The sequence below is a fragment of the Melozone crissalis genome, unplaced genomic scaffold (genome assembly GCF_028551555.1).
Source record: "Melozone crissalis strain CALT ecotype California unplaced genomic scaffold, PUWL_Pcris_2 ptg000027l_1, whole genome shotgun sequence".
NCBI lineage: Eukaryota > Metazoa > Chordata > Aves > Passeriformes > Passerellidae > Melozone > Melozone crissalis.
In genome coordinates this window covers 38,075,779-38,098,639 of record NW_026535805.1, presented here as the reverse complement: position 1 = coordinate 38,098,639, position 22,861 = coordinate 38,075,779, and the positions used below count along the sequence as shown (strand labels likewise).

General features: G+C 36.0%; 1 protein-coding gene across 17 annotated transcripts in view; it reads right to left on the bottom strand.

The window, feature by feature from the left end:
* SYNE1 (spectrin repeat containing nuclear envelope protein 1) overlaps positions 1–22,861 on the bottom strand; it is a 290,057-nt gene that overhangs the window by 166,787 nt on the left and 100,409 nt on the right. For all 17 annotated transcript variants that reach the window (XM_054279435.1, XM_054279434.1, XM_054279440.1 and 14 more), the window contains 17 exons: positions 22,612–22,770; positions 22,163–22,371; positions 21,789–21,897; positions 20,386–20,550; positions 18,289–18,456; positions 16,624–16,800; positions 15,216–15,356; positions 13,985–14,145; positions 11,045–11,195; positions 7,520–7,747; positions 6,878–6,976; positions 5,046–5,233; positions 4,816–4,939; positions 3,605–3,771; positions 2,221–2,374; positions 1,307–1,935; positions 473–652 (listed from right to left, as the gene is read on the bottom strand). In XM_054279435.1, coding sequence (XP_054135410.1) covers positions 473–652; positions 1,307–1,935; positions 2,221–2,374; positions 3,605–3,771; positions 4,816–4,939; positions 5,046–5,233; positions 6,878–6,976; positions 7,520–7,747; positions 11,045–11,195; positions 13,985–14,145; positions 15,216–15,356; positions 16,624–16,800; positions 18,289–18,456; positions 20,386–20,550; positions 21,789–21,897; positions 22,163–22,371; positions 22,612–22,770 — 3,209 coding nt within the window. The remainder of the gene's footprint in view (positions 1–472; positions 653–1,306; positions 1,936–2,220; positions 2,375–3,604; positions 3,772–4,815; positions 4,940–5,045; positions 5,234–6,877; positions 6,977–7,519; positions 7,748–11,044; positions 11,196–13,984; positions 14,146–15,215; positions 15,357–16,623; positions 16,801–18,288; positions 18,457–20,385; positions 20,551–21,788; positions 21,898–22,162; positions 22,372–22,611; positions 22,771–22,861) is intronic.

The following is a 22,861-nucleotide window of genomic DNA, read 5'->3' as shown; positions in this document are numbered from 1 at the left end:
TCTGATCATGTGTCATTATTATAAACCTGTCCCCTAGGACAGAAAGAAATACTTGAATTTTAAAATTATTTAGAACCACTGAATAGAGAACTTACAGAAACACGTAACCAATAGGGAATGAAAATTTGTGCTAGAAGGAGAATATGTACTAGCTAGAGTGATAGCAAAAACTCAGTGGAGAATTCTTATCTTTCAGAAAACAATAAGATGCAATATAGCATGCATGTAATAAAATGTATATCTGTCACACTGTACTGAGAACCTATCTGTGGCCTTATTAATAGTATAAGTACAAAAGCTACAAATATTCTTGTTAACAATGTGCTTCCATCTTCTACTGAGTATTTAACCTACAAGCCCTGTTTTTCAGTGTAACTAATATAGCAAGAAGATATTATGCTTCCCCACCTGCTACGTTTCCCCATCTTTCCCCATCTTCTCCTTTCTCAGCTTAAACTAAAGATCTACTTACTTTTCATGTATAGCTTTCTTGGTATCCTTCCACAGAGATTCTAAGCGATTTATCTCTTTGTCACTCTCAGGAGCAAGTGTGATATCTTTTTGGGCTATTTGTTTTGCTTTGTCCATGAGCCACTGGAGTTCATGCTGGTGAGAATTCAATTCTTCATCCAACTGGTTAAAGATCCTCAATCTGCAAGTTAAAAGACCATTAAAAGACCAGTTTCATATTTACTTATCTTTTTTTTTTTTTTTTTTTTTTTTGCAAGAGAGAGGAGAAAGAAAGAATGAAACAGTTGTTCTTAGTGTTGCTGTGCATAAAACTTCTTTTTTCTAATATTTCCTAAAATATTTGAGGTTTTTTTTCTGCTAGAACTGGGATCAGAATGTAATTTTTCTGATACATATACTGCTATATAATCATGTAGATATATATGTACCTCCGCCTCAAACAGCCACCTGGAAATATACTCAGATATTTAGATTAATACTTTATTACAATTAGTGTTTTTAATTCCATCATCCCATGTACAGTCTTCAGTTCTGCAAGGCAGAGATAGATATGTTTTATGGGATTTCTAATAGCTGTTTGGATCTTAGGTTCATTAGGACAAAATATATTTTTGAGACGTAGACTTTCATGACTATTCTTTCAATATAAAAGATTAGCAGGACTTGCTTAGTGTTTTGTGCATCCAAATAGTTCACTTATTTACAACATTTTATTAAGTAGACACATATGCTTGGCAAGAAATAAAGTACCCAGGTAGAAAATACACACATGCCTCCACTGAGTCATAAAAGGTCTAGAGATTGCAATCAAGTATGAAAGTGCCAATATTTTTACCTTTGTTGGAGGGCTTGTAGTGTTGTCTCCTTCAGACCCTCCTTGTCAGCCTTTTCCTCAGTATCTTCAATGCTCTTCAGTAACTGCTCTTTACGCTCCATGAAAGATCTTTGCAAGGCTCCAAGAGCTTCTGCCTCACTTTGTTTGGTTCCCAGCAAGTTTTGAACTGCCTCCAGTTCCACACCCAGATTATCCACCATGGCCCTGCAGGAAGTTCTCTGTCCAGAGATGCTGTGCTTCAGATGATATTGAGCCTTAGTAAGGGAACCATCCAAACCAATAGCATCGGACTCCAACTTGTTAAGATCCTTAATAACACCATTGAGCTCCTTCTCCAGTAATTCAGATTTAGCTTTATCCATATTTCCTGTTTTCTCCACTGTCTGCCTCAGCTGGTGGAGCACTCCTGATACAGCACTATGGTGCTCCAGGAATATTCTCAACTGATCCAGGGCTTCCTGTCTTTGGCTAGTTGTCTGACTCGCCTCCTGGAAGATCTGAAAGCAATCTTCAGTCTTTCCCTGCAATGTCTGCTGGTCCTCTGGGCTGCTGAAAGAACCCAATTTCTCTACATGCTCTTTCAGACTTTGTAACTCCTGTTTCTTACTTTCAACTTCCATTGAGTGATTCTATGGGAAAGACAGAAAACAGAGCTGAGTTTCTTCTTCAAATCAAGAGCTCTGTAAACATTTTAGTACTGAACATACGAGCGGAACATACGAGCAAGGGGTTTTCAGTAGGAAAAGTTCAGGGCTACAATCTTGCTTTAAAACTCTCAAAAAAACAAGTCTGCTCGTGACTGCAACAGCACATTGGTTTTCACACAAATAAATTACTTGCTAGTTCTAGATAAGGATTTAGCCAAATGCACTGTACATTTTCTCTGTTTTTAATATTTACATCCAGAAGTTTACCTTATTGTGAGATGCAGCTAGTTGTTGATCAGCTGTGTTTATCTCTGAAGTGGCTTGTAGTTCAGCAAGAAATTGCTTAATCCAGTCTGAAAACCTGAGCAGGAGCTCATCAAACTGCCCATGCTCAGCAACAAGTGATTGAAGGAAGTTGATCCTACAGAATGTCAGATGTAAATATGAAAGAACTTGATGCAATTTAATCACTTCCCATAATCAAACCCACAGTTGACTGGTCAGCATTAAAATCAATGCCAGATGCAAGGAAAGTAGGAAATGTTACTTTAGTTTGCCATATTGATTTTTTAATTCTGGGAAATAACATAACATTTGAAAACACCCTTGGATCTTTCCTGTTTCCACTCTTTTATTTATATCAACTGTTAAAGATGCCCCAAAAAAACAAGGAATGTTTTTCAAATTTTCTTCATGGGTGAAATCCCAGCAAAGACAATGTTATTGATGGAAGCTAAACTTTGATTTTCAGTCATTGCAATTCTTGCCTATCATCTGAAACAGTGAATTAAGGTAAGAGCCTCATTTATTTAGGCCAGGGGTGAGGAAATTCATATTCAATCTCCTCTGAAGTAGGAAAGGGTAAAGTCTGATCAGAAGAACACAGTTCAAAAGAAGAATCTGGGCAGAGGAGCACTCATCAGAATTAAGTACCTAAGTACCAAGTCTAAACCTTGACCTTAGAAAAGACCTTGTCATTTACCTTCCCATTTCCCTTAAAAATTTTTCTACCTAATTTTCAACATGTAGAAGATCATTATATTGTAAAACAATTATATTGATCAAGCACCTAGAAGATTATGGCACTGATCAGGATCTATTATTTAAGCCACATTACAAATGGTAAAATATGTGTGTTCATCATGGAAAGAATTGAAAACTAAATATATGATAACACAGTTTGAAATAAAGGAGACAGTTTTTCTGAGCTTAACATGAGCCAGCAGCCTAACAACTGAGCATTTATAGTACTTATGGCAATTTAGAATTTCAAAGTGAGTTTAAAACTACAATAGCGTGGATTTGCACAAAATAAAGCATATAACTGAAACAATCAAGAACAGGTTATTGGAGATTTTGTAATTTACTTGGAAATTGGAACTGAGGAAATGCAACATTGCATTCATTTCCTGCCCTACACTCCTTCAAACAGACTCTTCTAGCAAAAAAAATCGGAGGAGTGTATGTCAAAAGGACAGCATCATAAATGTGTGGTATTCTCCACCCCCCATTCCTGGGCATTCAGGGATTGGTATTGATCTAAAACCTTTGTCTTCTAATGGCAATACTGTAAAAAACATGATTTGGGATTGGGCTTCCTCATCTGGATATTGGTTACTTTAACAAGCAAAAAACACTCTGAAGCACAAACCTTTTGTCAACAATTTGTGGTAAAGCTTTCCACCTTTCATCCAGCTCTTCAAATTTTTCTTTTATTGCTTTCACACACTGCTTTGAAGCTGTTGGAAACAGCAACTCATTTAACTGTAAAAGACTCTCATAGACAGAAGTGTGGGACTCAATATCTGCTCGCAAATCCTGGGAGAACAGTGGAATGAAAAGCTTTTAGTTTAAGCATGGCACCATATGATGCAAAATAACAAAAACTAATAAAAAAACAGCTACAGATTTCCAGCACAGTACTTTGAGTCAAGTGAGTGAGCAGAGGCAAATCCTTGGAGGAATTGAGGCAAATTAGGACAAGCAGGTACTCAACACCTCTCAGACAGCTAAATTCAGTAGGGATTCATCCAAGTTAGTATTTTTCTCTCCTTCAGAACAAAGTGTGACTTTTCCATACAGCTTTATTTTATGATGGCAGTGGCTAAAACTGACACAACATTTTGCAATAGATTTTTGTGCAGCAAGAGAATTGTGAGGAAATATTGCAAACTGGCTCAAACCAAGCAAAATACTAAAAAACCAACCAACCAACCAACCAAACTAAACCCTCCAAAAAAACCAAAAAACCCCAATAACAAGAAAACTAATCACCAAACAAAAAACCACTCAACAACAACAACAAAAAAACCAAACCCAAACCCTCAATTTATTTTCCTTTTCTACTTGTCTTCAAGGAAGAAATTATAAAAGATGTTACATTTGGCCAACTGCTTCATATTAATCTAAAAACAAATGGCAAAAATTCAAAGGGAAGGCACAATTTAGAATAGGATGAAAGTCTTGTGTTTGAAAAAATAATTAGAACCAAACTTCCATTGCGATTTCAAAACCTTCAAGCATTTTTTCATCTGAGAACCTTTCCTCACATGCAACAAAAAAAAGAAAGTAAGTATCGCCTAATAAAGGAATTTCCCTAGAGAAAGGATCTTCTAACAAGTAGACTGATGTCCTTCCTTGATAGATAATAGGATATATCAAGGCACCTTTTTCCTTTTTTCTTTAGCTGGCATATTATAGTTAAAAGAAATAGTAAAGTCATTGAGAAATAGCAAGTGATAATGAGATTTGCATGAGATTTGCAAAGCCCAGAATCAATTGACTTGTCAGACTATAATTGAGCAATTCCTTCCTTTAAAAGACACAGAAATACACCAGGACAATATTTCAGATGAAACATACCTGCAGTGCCTGCAGTTCACCTTCCAGTTTAATTCTGTCGGCAGAAACATACTGCTCTGCAGGCCTGCCTGCAGCTTCACACCCCTCCAACCAGGCCAGGAAGGCAGACAGCTCCTTCTCCTGCCTAGCAAAATCACAGCCTAGAGTTACCAAGTCATCCTCTCAGTCTCACACACTGAGCCCAGGAAGGTCTCTTGTGTCCACCACAACAGATGTGGGAGTTTACTCACTTCTGCCATTGAGCCAGAAGACTCTCTAATAAGCTCTGTTTCTCCTTAGCACTTTCCAGCACTTTTTCATGTTTCTGCTGTAATGCTGTGACCTTTTGAGCAGCTTTTTCTTTGTTGGTCACCTTTCGGACACTGGCTGACAGAGAGGCCAGAGGGTTGCTCAGTTTTTCCACAGTATGACAAAGGTCCTAGTGAACCAGAAAAAAACCAGAAGTCACATACGTAAACAACACAGTTATGGTAACAATGGTGGGACAAATTCTCTAGTTCCACTCATAAGTTTGAAGCAATGCTACATCCATCAGATCATGAAGTCACTTCATATCTTAGATATTGCTCAGGTCCACCCTAGGTACACGTGTTCCCAGTATACCAATGAACTGGATTGTAGTGGCAAAAGACTTCCCTAGGAACAGTGCTAAAGGGAAAAAGTTCTGCAACAAAAGAGTCAGATCTCCTGAATGGGCATGTGACACAGCATCATCCATGTAGGACAAAGCTCCACATTCAGGAAAAAGCTTGAGATTCCCTCATGCCTAAGAGTTGCTCTAAGTTACACAGAGTAAACTCAAAACCTCACTCCAACAGATGAGGACTGCCAGACTTGCAGCCAATGTCACGACATGGGAGAAGCAGGGAAGAGTTACTTGGAACTTCTGTCAGCATTAGCGAAAGCTTTGTAGCTTTTTGTAGAAATGACATCTAATATTAACTATATTTTCCAGTGTTGCTGTTTCTAGAAAGCTGGGAAACTTGTCCATATGAAAATGATTGAAATGTAGTACAGTGAGTTAGAAAATCACAAAATGAAACTGATTTAAGATCACAAAAGCTCCAACTCACAGGTGTAAAATAGTAACAATAGTAATTTTTATAATTACAAGAAATCATATATAGGAGGAAATGTTAATTATACAGGAATAAATTGCTGATAATTTCACATCAAGATATTTAATGATCATGATCCCCTAAAGAGAACAAGCCCTTATAACAGCATACTCAGCATATTCATAATGTTTAAAAGTCAATAAAAATTATGATTACAAGTGCTGTCTAAATAAATTCCTCATATGCAAAATACTTTTCCTCAACTAGTATCAAGCTTTTTTGAAGCAGAAAGGTCAGGTCCTCCAGAAAACAGCCTTTGTAAGCAGTTATCGATCACTAAGTTCAAATTAAGTGCATTTTACAGCAAGAACAATATCACTATAGTTTTTTGTAGTATTTTCTTAGAAAGAAAGGCTATGATTATTGTTGAAAAAACATATCAGAATTTACAAACAAAAATACTACACCACATTCCCTGAGATGGGATTATTTGTAGCTTGAATACCAATCCAGTACTTGTTTCTTTTTGTAATGGACTGAACCAAATATCCAAATACCCATGGATTCCTAGCATCACAGATAAAAGTTTCTAAGCTGAAACCCTGTCCAGTCTCTTGATTGCCCAAGTAAAACTGCTTCCAAGGATATATTTTCTTTAGTCACAGATGACCTATACTAAAATCAAAGTTTTCATTGGAAAACTTTAGAGGAAAAATGCCAAACAGACTTGTTTCTTATCTTCTGTTTTTCATAATGTTTTAGATGCACAAAGTTAAAACCAGTAACCTGAAGGACGAAGTGGTACTTTTAGGCTTCTTTCCCCCTAGGTTGGGGAAGAAACTTCCTAATCCTGTCTGAAAAGGTGACAGGCCACCCTTGCCTCCTTCTGCCTTCCCCCTGAGCTGTGTGGCACCAGGCAGCCCCTGGTCTGGGGTTTCTGTAAGAGGTCAGTGTGGCACCGTGTCCCTGGGCTCAGAGCCAGGAACAGCTGGCCAGCTGCTCACCGTGCAGTCCTGGAGAGCTGCGTATGTTGCTGCTGCTGAAGAGCACGATGTGAGGGGCTCAGCTAGCTTAGCCTCAAATTCTGACACTGACTGCTGCACCTATAAAAAAACAAAGGCAAACCAGAAGCTAAAATCAGCAGGAATTACATAAATGATTCTTTAAATAACATGTTTTGAATGTTTGCTGCTAAGAGAATTTTATATCCTAAGACTTTGTAGTGCTGAGTGCCTTTTGAAATTAAAAGATGCTAACAGTGCTCAGTTCCTCCCAGATGGGGCAATAATAATATTTAAAATATTTTCTTTACAACCTTCTGTCAACCAAAGAATGAAGTTAAAAGTGTTTATAAGAAGTATGGATGTGGTTCAATAGTGCAATATCCAGGAGAACAACATAGGTTTTCAAGAAGACAACGTCATTTTTATGTGTATAAAGTGTGTATATTTTACTGCACTTTTGAGGCTGCCTTTTAGGTAATTCAAAGCACAAATTTATGTATCTAGGTCTTGCAATTACCTTAAAAATCCAATTATTTATTTTAGTCCATCCTGTATAATATGCATTTTACAGTCAATTTTAGAAAAAGATAAAGTAATTCTATAAATTGCTCCAAATAATCCATTAGATTTTTCATAGTCTACCTGTTTAAGCCTTTCTTCATATTTCTGCTGTGCTGATGCATTCCCTGTGATTGTTCCTTCCAGTCTCTGTGCACGATCTCTTAGTTCTTCCCAATACCTCTTGACCTGAGTGAGTTTGGCTTTAATATGTGCACGTTCTCCAGAGGTAACAAACTGGGAAAAAGACTTGGCTTCTTCTTCTAGGTTTGAGATTACAGTTATTTTACCATCTATCTCTTTATTAGTAACCTAAAATGTAAAGCAATAGTAAAAAAATTCAAACAAAGTTTTCAATTATTAGAACAATATTTTCCAATCCCTTTTTCTTCTCTATGCTACAAACATCCTTCATCAAAAAATTACATAAGAGTTCATTGACCACTTGAAATTACTTGTTATCAAAGTCTTTAATATGACCTGCAAATACCCTTTTTCTTTTTGTAAAGGTTTAAAAGGTTTTCTCTGTCAAAGGTTTATAATACAGGCTGCCCTAAAACCAGTGGGTATGAGGAGCAACTAGAATTGGCTGAGGTGCATATTTTCAAGCAGACATGATGGTTCATATTTTAGCATCTCTTATGTCACAGGAAAGTAGTACACAATTCTCTTTAAGATTAAAAATAAACAGAAGGTGGAAAAACATGACTGTGTTACTGAAAAAGTATTGTCAAGGAGCTGAACCCTAACGGTTGGTTAGTTATGTTTAATAGGTTTTTAAGCACTTACCAAAAAAAGGTGCCATGATTAGAAAGCAGTAGAGATGGTTTTCCTTTTCTAATTTAAAATACTACAGTATAATAAAGGATAAATTTAATTATATCATAAGTTAGCGTGAGTGTGCCCTTAGGCAGAAGATTAAATAAAGAACCACATGGCAGTATAAGTAGGAAATCATGAAACAAGTGTGAAAATGGTTTTTGGTAATTTTTTTATCTGTCCTGTACCTCAATTAGTAAATGCATAAAGAAAAACTTACACTAGCTTTACATTTCAGCAGCTGCATAACAGCAACTGTCTCCTATTATTCTGTACTTGTCTTTTTACAAATTAGAGGCAAACTTGGCAGCTACATCATCCAAAAAAGAAACTCATTGTTTCTCATTCAGTGGCTATTTATTCAGTTGGCACCAATGAATTTGGAATTAAGCTGGTTTTTTTTCACAGCAGGTTTTGGGGTTTTTTTAAATTACTGCTTATATATCATTTCCATATAGCCCTCAAAAGCAATGGAAAACACCCATTGGGAGAGATTTGAAAGATCAAAGTTAGTTCTTTGTAATTGACATAGGCAACAGCATTCTCAGATTAAAAAAAAATAGTTAGAATATGTATATACATGAAAGTAACCAAAAACTTTCTTGAAAATTCACTCTCAAACCATAGGTAGTGCCCAGCTTCTAATACAATAGTGATAAAAATATGGTCTCTTTCTTAAAAAGCCATTATAAAGCTCAGGAGTGGCTTGCTGCAACATTCAGTCAAAAATTAGCAGGGTGACTGTCAGAAAAAAAAAAGTGGTGCTATAAGAATTTATAGTTTCTCTTTACGCAATATATTCTGAATTAATTTGGATTATAAAATATCTTTTTTTGCACAAGAACATGTTGCTGAGGAAAAATACTGGATTTGAAGCCCTGAAGCTGAAATTATCTAACAATGCAGCAGATACAAATGAGGCAGTGCTTTCTCACTCCTACGCTATTCTGTTAAATTCACTCAGTTACATAAAAGAAGGTGGATAATTGAGGCTTTCAAACTTGCACTGAGTCTGCCACCAATGGCAACTACTTGTGATAACTGTCATTTTGTTCCACCAGGAATTTCAGAGAAATGTGTAGGTGAAAATCTGGCTCTGCTGAAGTCACTGGGGCTTTGCAATCAGCGTCACCAAAAACAGAGTATTTCCACTACCATGCAGGATAATTACATTCAGCTGACCCAAGACTTTTTATCTGGTCAGCCAAAGGTGTCAAGGAGCACACTATTTTTTTGTCATTTGCCCTATGTTGAAATGCTCCTTACTAATGTGGTGTAGTTGAAATCATATACTAAATATGCTGGTTAGTGTTGTGAAACAGAGTAGCCCATCAGGAAACTGAGAAAAAAACATAGCAAACTCTTCAAAATCAGGCACAAAGCAATGCTGCTGAAGCAGATCTCTGGCTATGTCCATGCACTCGAGGTGAGATGACCAGCTTCACATATCACAGCTCATAAAGCGCATTAGTTTGTTCACCTGAGGTACAATGATGTACCCTCTGCCTTATGTGGAGGGTTTTCTGGTTTATGTCTGTTCACAAACATCATCTGCTGACCATGGTGCTTATATGTGTAAGAATTATGATGAATTTTCAAAAACTTTCCATGCAGTGTAAAAATGACCGCTAATCTGCATCTACAGTAAGGATCAACCTTCTGGGAACTTGGTTGGAATAGGCTAGTAGGACTTAAGGCTCCATTTATACAGACAAGAACTGACATACTGCAATGCAATATTAGCATCATTTGATGCATTATTTTCTGTCTTAAACACTGGAATCCTAATTATTGAAAAGCAGGACAACACCATAATATATGCCAGTGGAATAAGTACATACATATTACTTCATAAGGAAACTGTTTTTGAATTGCTGTGGTGATGAAGCAAGAATTCAAACATTGTTTTGTTATTCAATGATGAAGTCAAGAGATTTTATTAATTTAGTCTTTGTAAAGTTGTGAACAAATTAAGAACAGGATAATGTGTTGATAAACTGTTTCTGTCACATGAAACAAGTCCTAATTGGATCCTCTGGAAATAGTGTCAAGCTGGTCTGGAAGCAGCTGCACACCTGTGCACCTCCTGAAGAATAAGTAGGTCACAGAAAAAAGAAAATGGCAATGTGCACTGCCTATTGAAAAACTCTGCACCCTTAGAAACACGCTATTCCAGAGAAAGCACATTTCCATTTGTGGAAGGATACAAAGTCAGCCCTTGAGATTAAATGCTTGGAGACAATATGCACCTCAGTCAGCAATTTGAAACTAAACCACCGTGTAACTACAGGAATGTACATGGACCTGAAGACAGTGCAAATACATTCACAGTAAATGTTACGTAGGTTTTCAAGCTACCAAGAACAATAGTTTCTTTATTAATTCAGCATACAAGATACATAAATCAAGTCATAACTTCAGCTTGCAAGATTAAAATCAAGTTCTATAGCCACTAGCTGTGGTATGTTTAAAAAAAAAACCAACAACTTTTATTTATGTAGCTATTTTGTTGAGATTACTCAAAAAAATAAGAAGGGTATAAATTATGTTTTTAACCATACACACGAAGACTTCATATATGTAAACTAAACACGAAAAGAGAAGGCAGCCTGTAAGAATTTTCCTTTAGTTTATATAAGACCTTACTGCTTGGTATATTTATGTATAAAATGTGCCATCATTTCATCATGGTACTTTTGAAACATGTAAAATGTCTCTTTTCTCATTTGGCCTCTGGCAAAATAACAGCTAAATGGGCTTTTAATACTAAACATAACAATAACTAATCACCTTGATTTGGCTGATCTGTATGTCCAAAGGAGATGATGATGTTTCCAAACTTTCCAATTCTTTTTCTTGTTCAGCTATCCAGTTGGACAGAGCTTCAAAATTATTGCCAAAATGATCCCACTTGTTTTTCACCATTTCCATGCTTTTAATACTAAAATTAACCAAATCAATTAGAGAGAATAAACAGTTTAATATAATGAAGCTGCCCATATTCTTGCTAAAATAAAAATTGGAACTTATTCAATCTACAGGAGGGTCATTTTAAAAAGTTCTCATTTTAGAGGATCAAGTTGTGCATCTACATTCAAACATGGCTCTCTATTGGACCACGCACCAAAAGTAAAACAAATGCATAAGCAATTGAGGGGACAACAAGAGGTAAAAGAAAGTACAGCTTTATTCATCAGCTGTACAAGAATCTCATCATAGTGGGAAGAGAAAGGAAAAGGAAAATCAACAGGATGAAATTTCTATGAAATAATATGGAATGGTGATGACATCAGAAATACAAATATTTAGATAACTGAGTGCATAAATGTTCATAATTTAGTCCCTAGACCAGAATGATTAAAACCAGTGAAATGTGGACATACACACAGTCACCAATGCTTGACTGCTTTATTGATCTTGCTTTTTTATAACAGCAATCTCTACCTCTTATGGGAAGTTCATGTTTGCTGTGGCAATGATTTCCTATCAAGCCAAAGAATCAACAACAAATGTGACTCAACTCCCTCAGAGTTAGTAGTTTCACATTATAGGTATGTTAAACAGAGACAGATTATGACAGATTTTTCTATGTCTAGAATTGCAACCAAAGCACCTATTTTTTTGTCACAAGCAAGAAGGCCATTATACAAGGCTTAACAGCATTAACTTCCAGCATACAAGGTTCTGCTCCTTTAAAGTAATTGAAACCAGTGCTAATGTAGGCCCTGCACACAGCTTGCAAAACACACATTTTCTATTTTACTGAAAATATTAAAGTTTCATCATAAAAGTTTGAATATTAAAAAATTTCAAAATACATTTTCATTCTAAATATAGCCTAAAAACCATTCCACCATAAAAAGTTCTTAACTTTCCTTCCCCCTTCATTAAAGCTAGAGGAAGCTTTAAGAAAAGATGTAGCCTAAAAATGTAAAAGTTGGCCTTTTTATTTTTTCTTATTTATTTCCAAATTTTTTAAAAAAAGTCAACAGCCATTTACTCATAAGAGTGTATGCAAATTCAAGTTATTTGTAGGAAAACAATGTGCAAAAATATTTCACTCATGTCCAGCTTTTGAAAATACAGCTGGAAATCAGAATCCAGGGACCAGATCAGTGGCACAACTGCTGTTGGATTCCTTCAGTGAAGTTTCTTTAAGAAAGCCACAGACTGTAAAGAATGCAACCCCAAACACACTGCAGAGCTCTGCATGATTGCCTTGGAAGGCAGATGGGCTAAGTTGTTACAGCAGCTTACTGTGGAGAGCTGCTCAAACTTTTCTCTCCTTTTCCTGTTCACTGGCATACTGTGTAACTTAGGAGTTTGGAATAACTTCACTTTAAATTACTTGGCCAAGATTTTTATTGATGATGCAAGTTAAAATATAACTCTTACATACTTACTATGAGTTCTGTAGATACCCTGTAGATAGTTGCATGTATTTGCATCTTTTACAGAAGGTATTTAGCTTTTTATTATCTGTCACACTAGCACAGACATTCTGTATAATCCATACATTCAACTAAAAACTATTTCATATCTACACTGGAAGGGTATATCAATGATGACTTTAATTTATAAATAAATTACTTTATTTAAAAAGCAAATATTCATTGCTGGAAGGCTAAATTTCAAAGATTGAAAAATCACACTAGTTTTCTCTCTTACAGTGGAGAAAATAAATGTAAAGTATTTAGCAAGAGATGGTAGAATTTGACTGCAAATCACTCTAGCACTACATGTTGGAGAAAGCATTACATAAATGGTCAGACCACCATTTGCTGCACAGGCTAGTTATTCTGGTTTATAGCTGTTCTTTCACATCAGGAAGAAAATGGCACTAAATTAAAATCCAATTAGCATGACAGTAGTTGTTATGAGGAAAAAATCCCAATTGTTTGGGTATTGCCCTTTGCTCATACTCTGTTCGAGGTGATGGTACCTGCTTAATCTTATACAGTAAATTATTCAAGTGAGTAATTCCAGTAAGATAAAATACAAATGGCACAGGTATCTATGACTTGTGTATCAGGTCTAGTGTATGCAAAAATACTGATTTCATACATACATACAAATGTATCTGTATAGGGATAAAATGAGAATAGAAACATTATGAATTTGAGTAACAAGTTCAATAACTGAATTGCTCACTTGAGAGAAGGGAAAAACTTTTTAAAAATACAAAAAGCTACAAATATTTATCAAGCTTTCCATCGAGTATGAACCTTTCATTTTTAAACAAAATCTGGAAGATTATGTCTTTTTTCTGGCAGCAGAAGCAGCTTTTGATATTGCCCATGAAATACAATCTGGGCATTCAACTTAGATGAAGGCACTTCTTGACATTCCTATAGAGAAAGTGGAATACTGAAAAATGAGGCAAATGTGGTAAGTGTGCTGCTCTAATACTCTGACACTTTTTCTCTCCAAAAGAGTCCAATACCTCAAGAATGAGCTCAATTATCCCTTCTTCACATGACTGGGGCTTAAAGATAAGTGACAGGTTTAATGTAACTAACTTTTTTATGAACTACACAGAATTAAAAGAAAACAATTTGTTAGTTTGCACACGCTCTTTTGACATATTTGGTACCATAGCTTGGTTACTAAGCCAGAGAAAGCAGTAAATGACAGAGCTGATGAGACAACACAAAATGCTGACAAGGTAGTCTAGAAATCTGATACAATCTTATAGCGAAGAATAAATATTAGGACTTGTTAAGAACATACTCTTCTTCAAGAGTAACTTCCATTTTTTTCACTTGTTCTTGGATTGATTTTGCCTGATGCTGAAGGGACTGCTTGTTCTTTGAACCAAGCTGTATCTCAGAGGAATTCTTCACCAAATTCTCAGCCTGTACTGCCATTGCTTCAGTTTGTTTAGAAAGTTCCTGTAAGGATGCAATATGTATTAATACAAACACAGAGTCTCACATATTTACACAAAAAGTATTTTTCCTCAATGTTTATGGTACAAAAGTACCCATGTCCTACATGTATATTATGAATGTGTAAATACATAAAAACAATCTCTGAAGGAAGCTAATTTTATATTACATTTGAGAAAAGTCCATTTGAGCAAATTAGATTGAATTAAATTTATCAAGGGATGCCGCATGTGCAAGTTTTTAACTCAAAAGAATCAAAGTTTCTTCTATAGCTCTTCAAGTAATTTATTTTTGCATTGTACAAGATAATATACATCTTTACTTAATTTTTCAATCCCACCATTCATCAAGTGGATTTTGCAGTACCTCACATTTTGTATTTTCATTTCATTTAGCAATTATTTTCTGTCACAAACATTAAACCCACACACCAGAAAAATTGTTGCTGAGCATAATCAAGGTAGGTATAACTTATTATTGGCTTAGTCAAAGGTTAACAATGGCATGCAAACCATGGCACTGAAGAAAAACAAGCACTATTATTACTTCTATAGTAGAAAATAAAATGGGCTGGGACAATTCTGTCCTAATAAGGATAAATGGCATGTTATGGCTCTTCTCCATGGGGTGGGTAGACGTCTTTCCTTTTTCTTCTCAGGTCTAAGAGTGCTATTTGTTCCATTCCACACAACTTTGCCAAAGTGCACCCTAATAATGTCGACATGCAAGTGTTCGACATCGGATTACCAGCATAGATTATTGAGCATAAAATGGGAAGTCCTCAAATAGTATTAACTTTCAGCTTCAGATAACTATATCTTATATTAACTAGAACTATAGATACCTATAGCTTATATTAACTATTAAGTTTCAGATGCAGACTTTGAGATATCTTTTGTGTTTTTTTCACAAAATGACTTTTTACCTCTGGAAAGTTTATGCGATCTCTCATCTGCATATGCAATTTGCATGGCCATTAAGGGGAAACCATACAAGGATTGAAGGCAATACACTCAACCCATGTTAACAGGCAAGGCAGAAAGACACCTCAGTACCTGCATTTCACACAGTACCTTTGTCTGATCCAGTTCTGAAGAGAGGCTCTCTAAACTGCTAAAATTTAAGATACGCTCAAGTACAGAGCTTGCTTGATTGAGATATTTTACTACTGTTTCTTTGTCTCTTTCAAACTGCTCCCATTTATTTATTGTGACCTAAAAAACAGACAAACAAAACCAAAAAAGGAAAATAAGGAGATCAAAGGAGAGAAAACAAGATTTTTCTTGTACGTTACTGAAAAAGGAAAAAAGAGAAAGTCTTGACATAAAATAATTTTCCTGAGAAGCCATCTACTCAACAGAGTAGATGAAACTCTTCTAAACCAAATAAAACTTTTTACTTGAATGTTTGCTGATTCATATTATGCTGTACAAAAAATGCACCATTCTCTAAGTTGCCAGCAGTACATAAATCTTACGTCCTGTAAGAAATCTAAAGTAATACATGTAGACATTTAGGGTGACAAGTAGTAAAAAATAACAAAAGGATTTTTAATTCCTTTAATGAAATAAAATACACTAAAATGTTAGAAGAAAATCCCTACTCACAGGAAAATCATACATAGGGACCTATTTGCTCTTTTCTGATAATGCAGAATTATGATTAACCTACAGCTTTTAATTACCAGTGACAAGGACTACTACAGCTTAAACAATTATTTTCTTGATTCTGAAGCATAGACTAAGACTTTACATATGGGAATTTTTAGAGAAAAAATTTATTTCAATAATTAGTGCTTATATTAAGAAGTTACTTGAGGTTTATGGATTGTGTTTCTCATCTTGTATTTTCTCATGGGAAATAATTTTGGTGACTTTAAATATTTGCATGGAATAGCGGCCATTTGGATTAACATTCTGCTCAGAAACATGTAAAGAGCAAATCAGATATGGGGGCAATAGGCTATAAATTCTAATCCCAGTTCAGTCCATGATTAGTTATACAAGTAGAAGCAATCCATTTGAATTCTCCGTGACTTTCTCCTTCTTTAAATTTAGGATCACGGCATGTATTTCACACAGTAGTTGTGAGGATTATATTTGCACATCAGGTGTTATAAACCTAATATCCAGCCTAAGGACACTCAACTAAAGAGCAATACCATCTTTAGTAACCAGAAAAGAGACATTAAAAAATAAATTCACAGATAAATGATTTAAAACTGTTAACAATTATGACTGAATAGTCGAGACTTTTAAACACTTCTAGCCTGAATCCTATTTCTTTATTATTAAAGAGGTATATAGTTTCAAGAAGTTTTCATAGAGGTACTGATCATGAAAACCCCAAGGACCAAGAGTCAAAGGTGAGAAAATTAGCTCAGTTTTTTGATTTTAAAAAAAATGGCTTTTACTAAGTTTAAAAAAAGAAAATGAGGAAGAAGTAAGCATGAGGTCTTATTTCCAAGAGCAATAAACCCACCTGCAGTTGCTCTTCCCGTTTCTCCATAGTCTGCTGCATGTTCTCCAACGTTCCCTCTAATTTTTGTAAATCCTCTCGTACTGTGCTGGGCAGCCCACCTTCAATCTGCAGCCGCTTGGCTTGGGAAATCTGCTTTTGCACATCTTGCCTTTTTGCACGGAGTCTCCTTGTCCTTTGCTAAAAGGATGCATCCAACAGGAATGATTACTTACTTCTTTTGAGCCCCTTTGGGAAACTGGAACTATGCAGCCCCTTTCTGTTTTTGCAGGGGTATGCAATGAGAGTTACAGACAAAGGGACAAACTGGGGCAAGTATTCTTGAGAGTAATGCTCATCAAGTATATGCCCTAGCTTCCAAAATGTCAAATGCTGCCTTTTGTGGCACGTGCATGGAGAAAAAGAGTGAAAATATGGCCATTTATCTAAAACATATTTGAGAAAGCAGAAGCTGCAGCAGTTGAGCAACCACAGCAGGAGTCACACGTGCATGTAGTCCCCATGACTGAATCCACGTCTGCTCTGCACTCCTGAGGCACAAGTTGGAGCCCCAGATTGAACAAAGCAATCTATCAGCCTTCTTAGAGAGCAGCAGGGTGTGGCTGGGTGTAACTCTGTACTGGAGGTCTTTTTGATTTATAGCACTATCAGAAACTCCTGAGAATACATTCTCTCTCCTTTATAACATGTCTGACTCAGCCAGCCTTGCTGTGTCAAAATCCAGCCAGCCTGTGCTTCAGGTCTGTGTCAAAATCTGTTTCTGCCTTGGTAGACTCCATACCACAAGGAAAAGAGCTCAAGGAGAAGCTAACTATTTCTACTACCCCTCCTAAAATGGATAAGGAATGTGGAGTATTTAAAGAATTAATACAAACCTTAACACATACAATAGAAACACCAAAGAGTTTAGGTAAGACATGTAAGACCTAGTTAGTGATGGGTCAGACACTAAGCTGTCTGACTCCACAGAAATAGATATTAATATAAAAAACTGAAATAATAGCAAACATTGGCAGTAAATTATTCCTATTCTCATTAGCTCCGAGCTGCTCAAGAAGTTATTTTCCCATATTTGGCCTTAAAAGCCATGATTCTTGGTGTATGGAAGCCATACCACGGATTATTACTGTAGCCTGTAGATGTTTGGATCCATTATCAGTGCATTAAAAACCTCCTGTTCTACTCCTACAGAATGGAGGCCCATCTGTCACAAAAACAGCTATCCAGAGAAGGAAATGAGGTTAGAGCAACACCTTCCCTCCAATATTTAGAGTTGGGGCCACATCAAACTGCTAAAATAGAGAAATTCCCAAAGAATTGTGCCCAACTCACCATAATTGAATCTGAAACTCAAGCTATAAAAAGGCAAAAATTGAGAGTCTACATATCTGCAGAGTACATTCACCCAAAATTTAAAGTGAATGAAGTTTTTTTCCAGTGTTTTGTGTCCCAAAACCCCATATGAAATAAAACTTGACAATTAACACTTAAAAGATACTGAAAATATTTTTCATTAAAAGAAATCTATTCTAGGCCATATAGGGCTGTTTCCTTTATAACTCTTTCAAGTTTATATTTAAAGACTTATATTAATGGACATAAAATTTTGTAATTACATAAATTAGTATTTAAAAAAAAATGGAAATGGACATGAGTAATTGGCCCTACCTGATGATGAAGCAGTAGTTGCTGAGCTTGTAATAAACTTTCGGTATCCAGGATCTTTTCAGCCTCTGCTTGGACTTCTTTAGAGTTGTTGATCAACTCTTCAATTGCACTTTTAACTTCTTCTTTGTACTGGACACAGTCTCCAACAGCACCTAAGGTATTTTCAATCTAACATTACAGATAAATGTAAGTATTTCATGTTGAAAGACACATCTATATTTTAAGGGCACATTTATATTTGCAATACCTTTCCAAAAACACAGTAAACTTTTTTTATATTTAAACCATTTTTATCTCCAGCATTTTTGACACCTTTAACTTTACATTGAAAAAGTGTCCCCAGGCTTAAAATGTGACTGGGGAGAACTCTGTCTTCTTCAAGCATACTCTCTGTTACACTGCCAAATGAGAAATAGCTACTTATCTGACAGCTGTGACAGCTACTTACTGGTGGTCACTTAGAAAACACACACTCTACTCCCTTATCCCTGCAGGCTGACCCAGATTCCAAAACCCCTGCACTACTCAACACACACACACAAAATTCTGCTGCCATTTGGACTGTCTTGAGCAGTGTTTCAGTCAATCACAAATACACTGAAGTGCTGAATTACCCTGGTTTTATGGACCCCAATGTGCATGTGCTGCAGTATCCAGTCTCAGCTTGCAACATTTTATAAAGAGGAGTATCCATTAAACACACCAGAAAGGTCTTTATTTGTGTGATTGATTCAGCTAAATTCATGTGACTCTCAGGCTCTGTTCCTCATATAGTTCCTGTGATTTAGGGTTTTAATCATAAACACTTTTAGATCCTTTTCATTTTCATGTTTCTTTCCTTTCCTTTTCACTTTGGAGAGTCATTTGAACTCAAGCCATTTAATTTCCTGCTGTATAAATATTTAGGTTTTAGTCTCCAAAAGTATTGCTGAGCTCTGGCAATGCCCAGCATCAGTCCTTGCCTAAATAGCCTCATCCATCTGATTAACAAGCTTTATAAATAGTATTCTGACTTCTAAGAATCAGTAGTTGTTTAACTATAATATAGAGAGCCATTTAGATTATGCTTTTAGATTCAAACCAAGTATTTACTTCTATTAACCTCATTAAGTTACTCTCATTAACTTACATTTAATTCTGACTTTTAGAGGAAACAAAAAACAAGTGATTTAACTCCAAAAATTACCCCCCAAAAATTAAAAATAAGATTAAAAAAAAGACAGACAATTAAGCTTTTTCCAGTCAGGTAGAAATTACATTTCTTGGCCAAACTTTCCAAACAGCTTTCACACCACAGAAGTTTAGAGAACTTTCAGTAAATAGATAGGAATTTTATACATTTGAAACCCCTATAAGGCCTCCACAAGAACTGACATCAACAGTGAAATTCTGAAGTCTGAACTCCTTCTCTTTCCTGAACTCTTTCTTTGCTTTTAAGTGGGTCTATTCAACCTTTTAAGTGCAAGATTCTGTTTCACCTGATTTTTCTTTTAACTGTATAAATTGTGAAGCAGTAAGTTCCCTGAGAGCCCACATAACTCAAGATTTCAGTGTTTCTGAGAGGTTTTGCTTGTTATGAGTTAGAAATTTCCCATGATTTCTGCAGTCACAGTATCTCCTTTTCATTCAGAGCTCAGAGAACTGAAGCCTTTTTCTGCAAGTTCAGGACATGATACACATCCTTAATGACTACAAACAACCCCAAAGCAGTGCTTTATTTCAGCATAAAATATAAATAAATCATTATTAAAGTGAAATTTTATATCCACTAGCTGATGTAAGTCATGGTTTTGACAATGTTCACTACAAACTGAATTAAAAAAACCTAAAAAAATAGACATTTTGATTGCAGAAACATTTACTATGATGCTTTCCAATTCTGCAAAGGGAAAAGAGCCAACAGAATAATGTCTTTTTTTTTTTTGCCTGGTAGTCTCAGTGCTTTGCTACCCAGGGAGCACAAATTAATTTTTCCTTGCTGAAGGCTTGCAGTTTAATTAAAAAAGCACAGCAGGGAACTTGTGCTTGTGAAGCCACGGTTGATGTCATGTCATGGGACACTGTAAGTGGAGAGCTCTTGTGTCTGTCATACTGTACCTCAGCCAGCAAATCCAGAAGTCTCTTGAAGTCACTGGAAAGTTTACAGAGCTCATCCTCTGTCTCTTTGGCCTCCAAATCAGGACAAAGTGAGGTCAAAACAACAAGTCTGGATTTCAGCCAGTTGTGATTTTCTCCGTGCTTGTGAATATGCTTCCTAATTTCCTGCAGAAAAAAATCAAAACATATGTTCTTCAAATATACAAAATACATCAATAACTGACATTCATGGCATAGTAGGGTAAACATACTACTTTAGCTTGAAACACTAGAAATGTAGTAGTTTTCTATTTGCATAGCTCTATCAGATTCTGTTTCAGTCAATGGCTAGAATTTTGCACTTCTTCCACACTTCACTGCTAATTGGACTGTTCTTTAGTAGTGGAATACTTTTCCCTCACAAACCTTTTTACTTACAGATAGAAAGATAGAGGGCAGGTGCCACATGTATATTTTCCATATATTGACCATATTTCTTAGTTGCAATTTAAATCTGAGTTACTGACTTCCCCAAAGAGATAATTCCATGCAATATAAAGTTAAGTGTAATTTTTTTTCCTATTTAAATTTCTTTATTTCCACACCTCTTTTCAGCCTGCAGTTCATTTGTATCTTTGTGGCAGTGCTGATGAAATGTTGGCAGCAGTGAAACTACATGAGTAAATAAGACTTTTTGAAGCAGAAGCACCCATTAAGCTAAGGCTCTATCAGTTTTATCAAGGTCATCCTAATAATGTTTCTCCATATATCTAGACTCAAAATCTGCTCATGAGTTTCACATAAACGCCTAAATTATGTAGGTGCTCCTAGTATGTGAAATTTAAAATAACCCAAAAAACAGAAAGAAGGGTCAAGTCTCAGGTCTCACAATAAATCATTGCTTTAAACTAATTTAACTAACTAACTAAATCTTCAGCTATTCTATCAGTCTGTTATCAGTCACCAGTACAAAACTGAATGGTAGAATATTTTTTCCTCCCCTGTTATACTACGGTAGAAGAGAATTTTTATAATAGTTTATTTCCTAACCTGTAAGTAATTAAATCTAAGATCATTCAAGAACCTGCAATCCAGAAATTTTTGCTTTTCTTTGAGCAGTACTTTTAACTCTGCATGCAATAAGATGAGGGGCAAATATTTTTTCAATCTGCCCCTATAACTTTAATGTTCTAAATATAGAGGGAAAGGGACCTGTCACTCTCTAAATTATTAAAAGTAAGAACTTCTGCTACATTTGCTGTAACATGCACCTTTCTCCTGGTAGTGTTTTTAAGAATACCAGGAATCAACAGAGCTACTATGGTCTCTGTAGTAAAACAGTTGCACTACTTTGGAGCAGAGTTTTATCCAGAGTCCCAGTAGCACTGACCACAGCTTTGTTAGAATATAAGCTAAGGGCTCACCCCCACAGATGCTTTACACTGCTTGTATTTGGCAGTATCATTAACATTTTCCTTTATCTTCTTTAGCTCTCTTTCTGTTGATGAAATCCAATTTGCCAATTCAGAAAATCTGAAATAAGATATCACAGGATGAAAAAAAAAAAAAGTTAGACAAAAATTGCTACCACAAAAAAAACACTTCTTAAGTGTAGGCAAAAAATTATAAGATCCACTTGAAGCCCCACTATAATTTGTGGAATTTACACAAAGTATAGTTTTCCACTTGAAGCTAAGATCACAGCATCACTTTTCCCATGGTACTGATCTATGATGACACACAGAGCAGTGACCATGCATAAGGCTCTGCCAGACCCAGGTAGGAATGGAGGTGACACCTGCTCCTATAGCCCTTCCAGGTGTCCGAGTGCTCTGTCAGCTTCATGTATGTGCTGTCTATCTGGGATTTCAGATCCTTCAGGATTCTCTGGCTGCTTTCCAATGTCCCCCTCACTGGATCAGACACTGGCAGCTTTTGGCACAGTTCTTCCATTCGTTGTAGCCTTTTCTCACACAGGTGGAAAGATCCCTTATCACCAAAGAACAACTGATGGGAGATAAAGCAGAAAATTCAATAGAGATACAAACTGGAAGAAATCACCCAGCATATCTTTATATTTTTCATAAACTACTAAATTAATATATATTTTTTTTTAGATCAAGAATTGATCTGTCATAACCTGGGCACAGAGAGTTAGTTGGCTGAAGAGTTAGTCAGAACTTCTGTTTATAACTGACACTGAAATGTATTTCTGCAAACACCCCCCTGGAGGCATGGAACTCATACCATGTGTTCCTTGATCATTCTTTCATTGCCTTCTCTGGATAACACCTTGTTCTGTCGAGCTAGTTCAGCTTTGCACTCCTCCACTGTCACCAGGAACTTGCTTTTCTGTACTTCAATTTTCAGGTGTATCAAATGATATGGGGCTTCTGTCTGAAGATCCTACATACCCACAGGGGCAATAAAGAAGCACAGAGATAAAACACTACTCCCACTACTTCCATGCAAATTTGCTACAAATAAATAGTCTAAA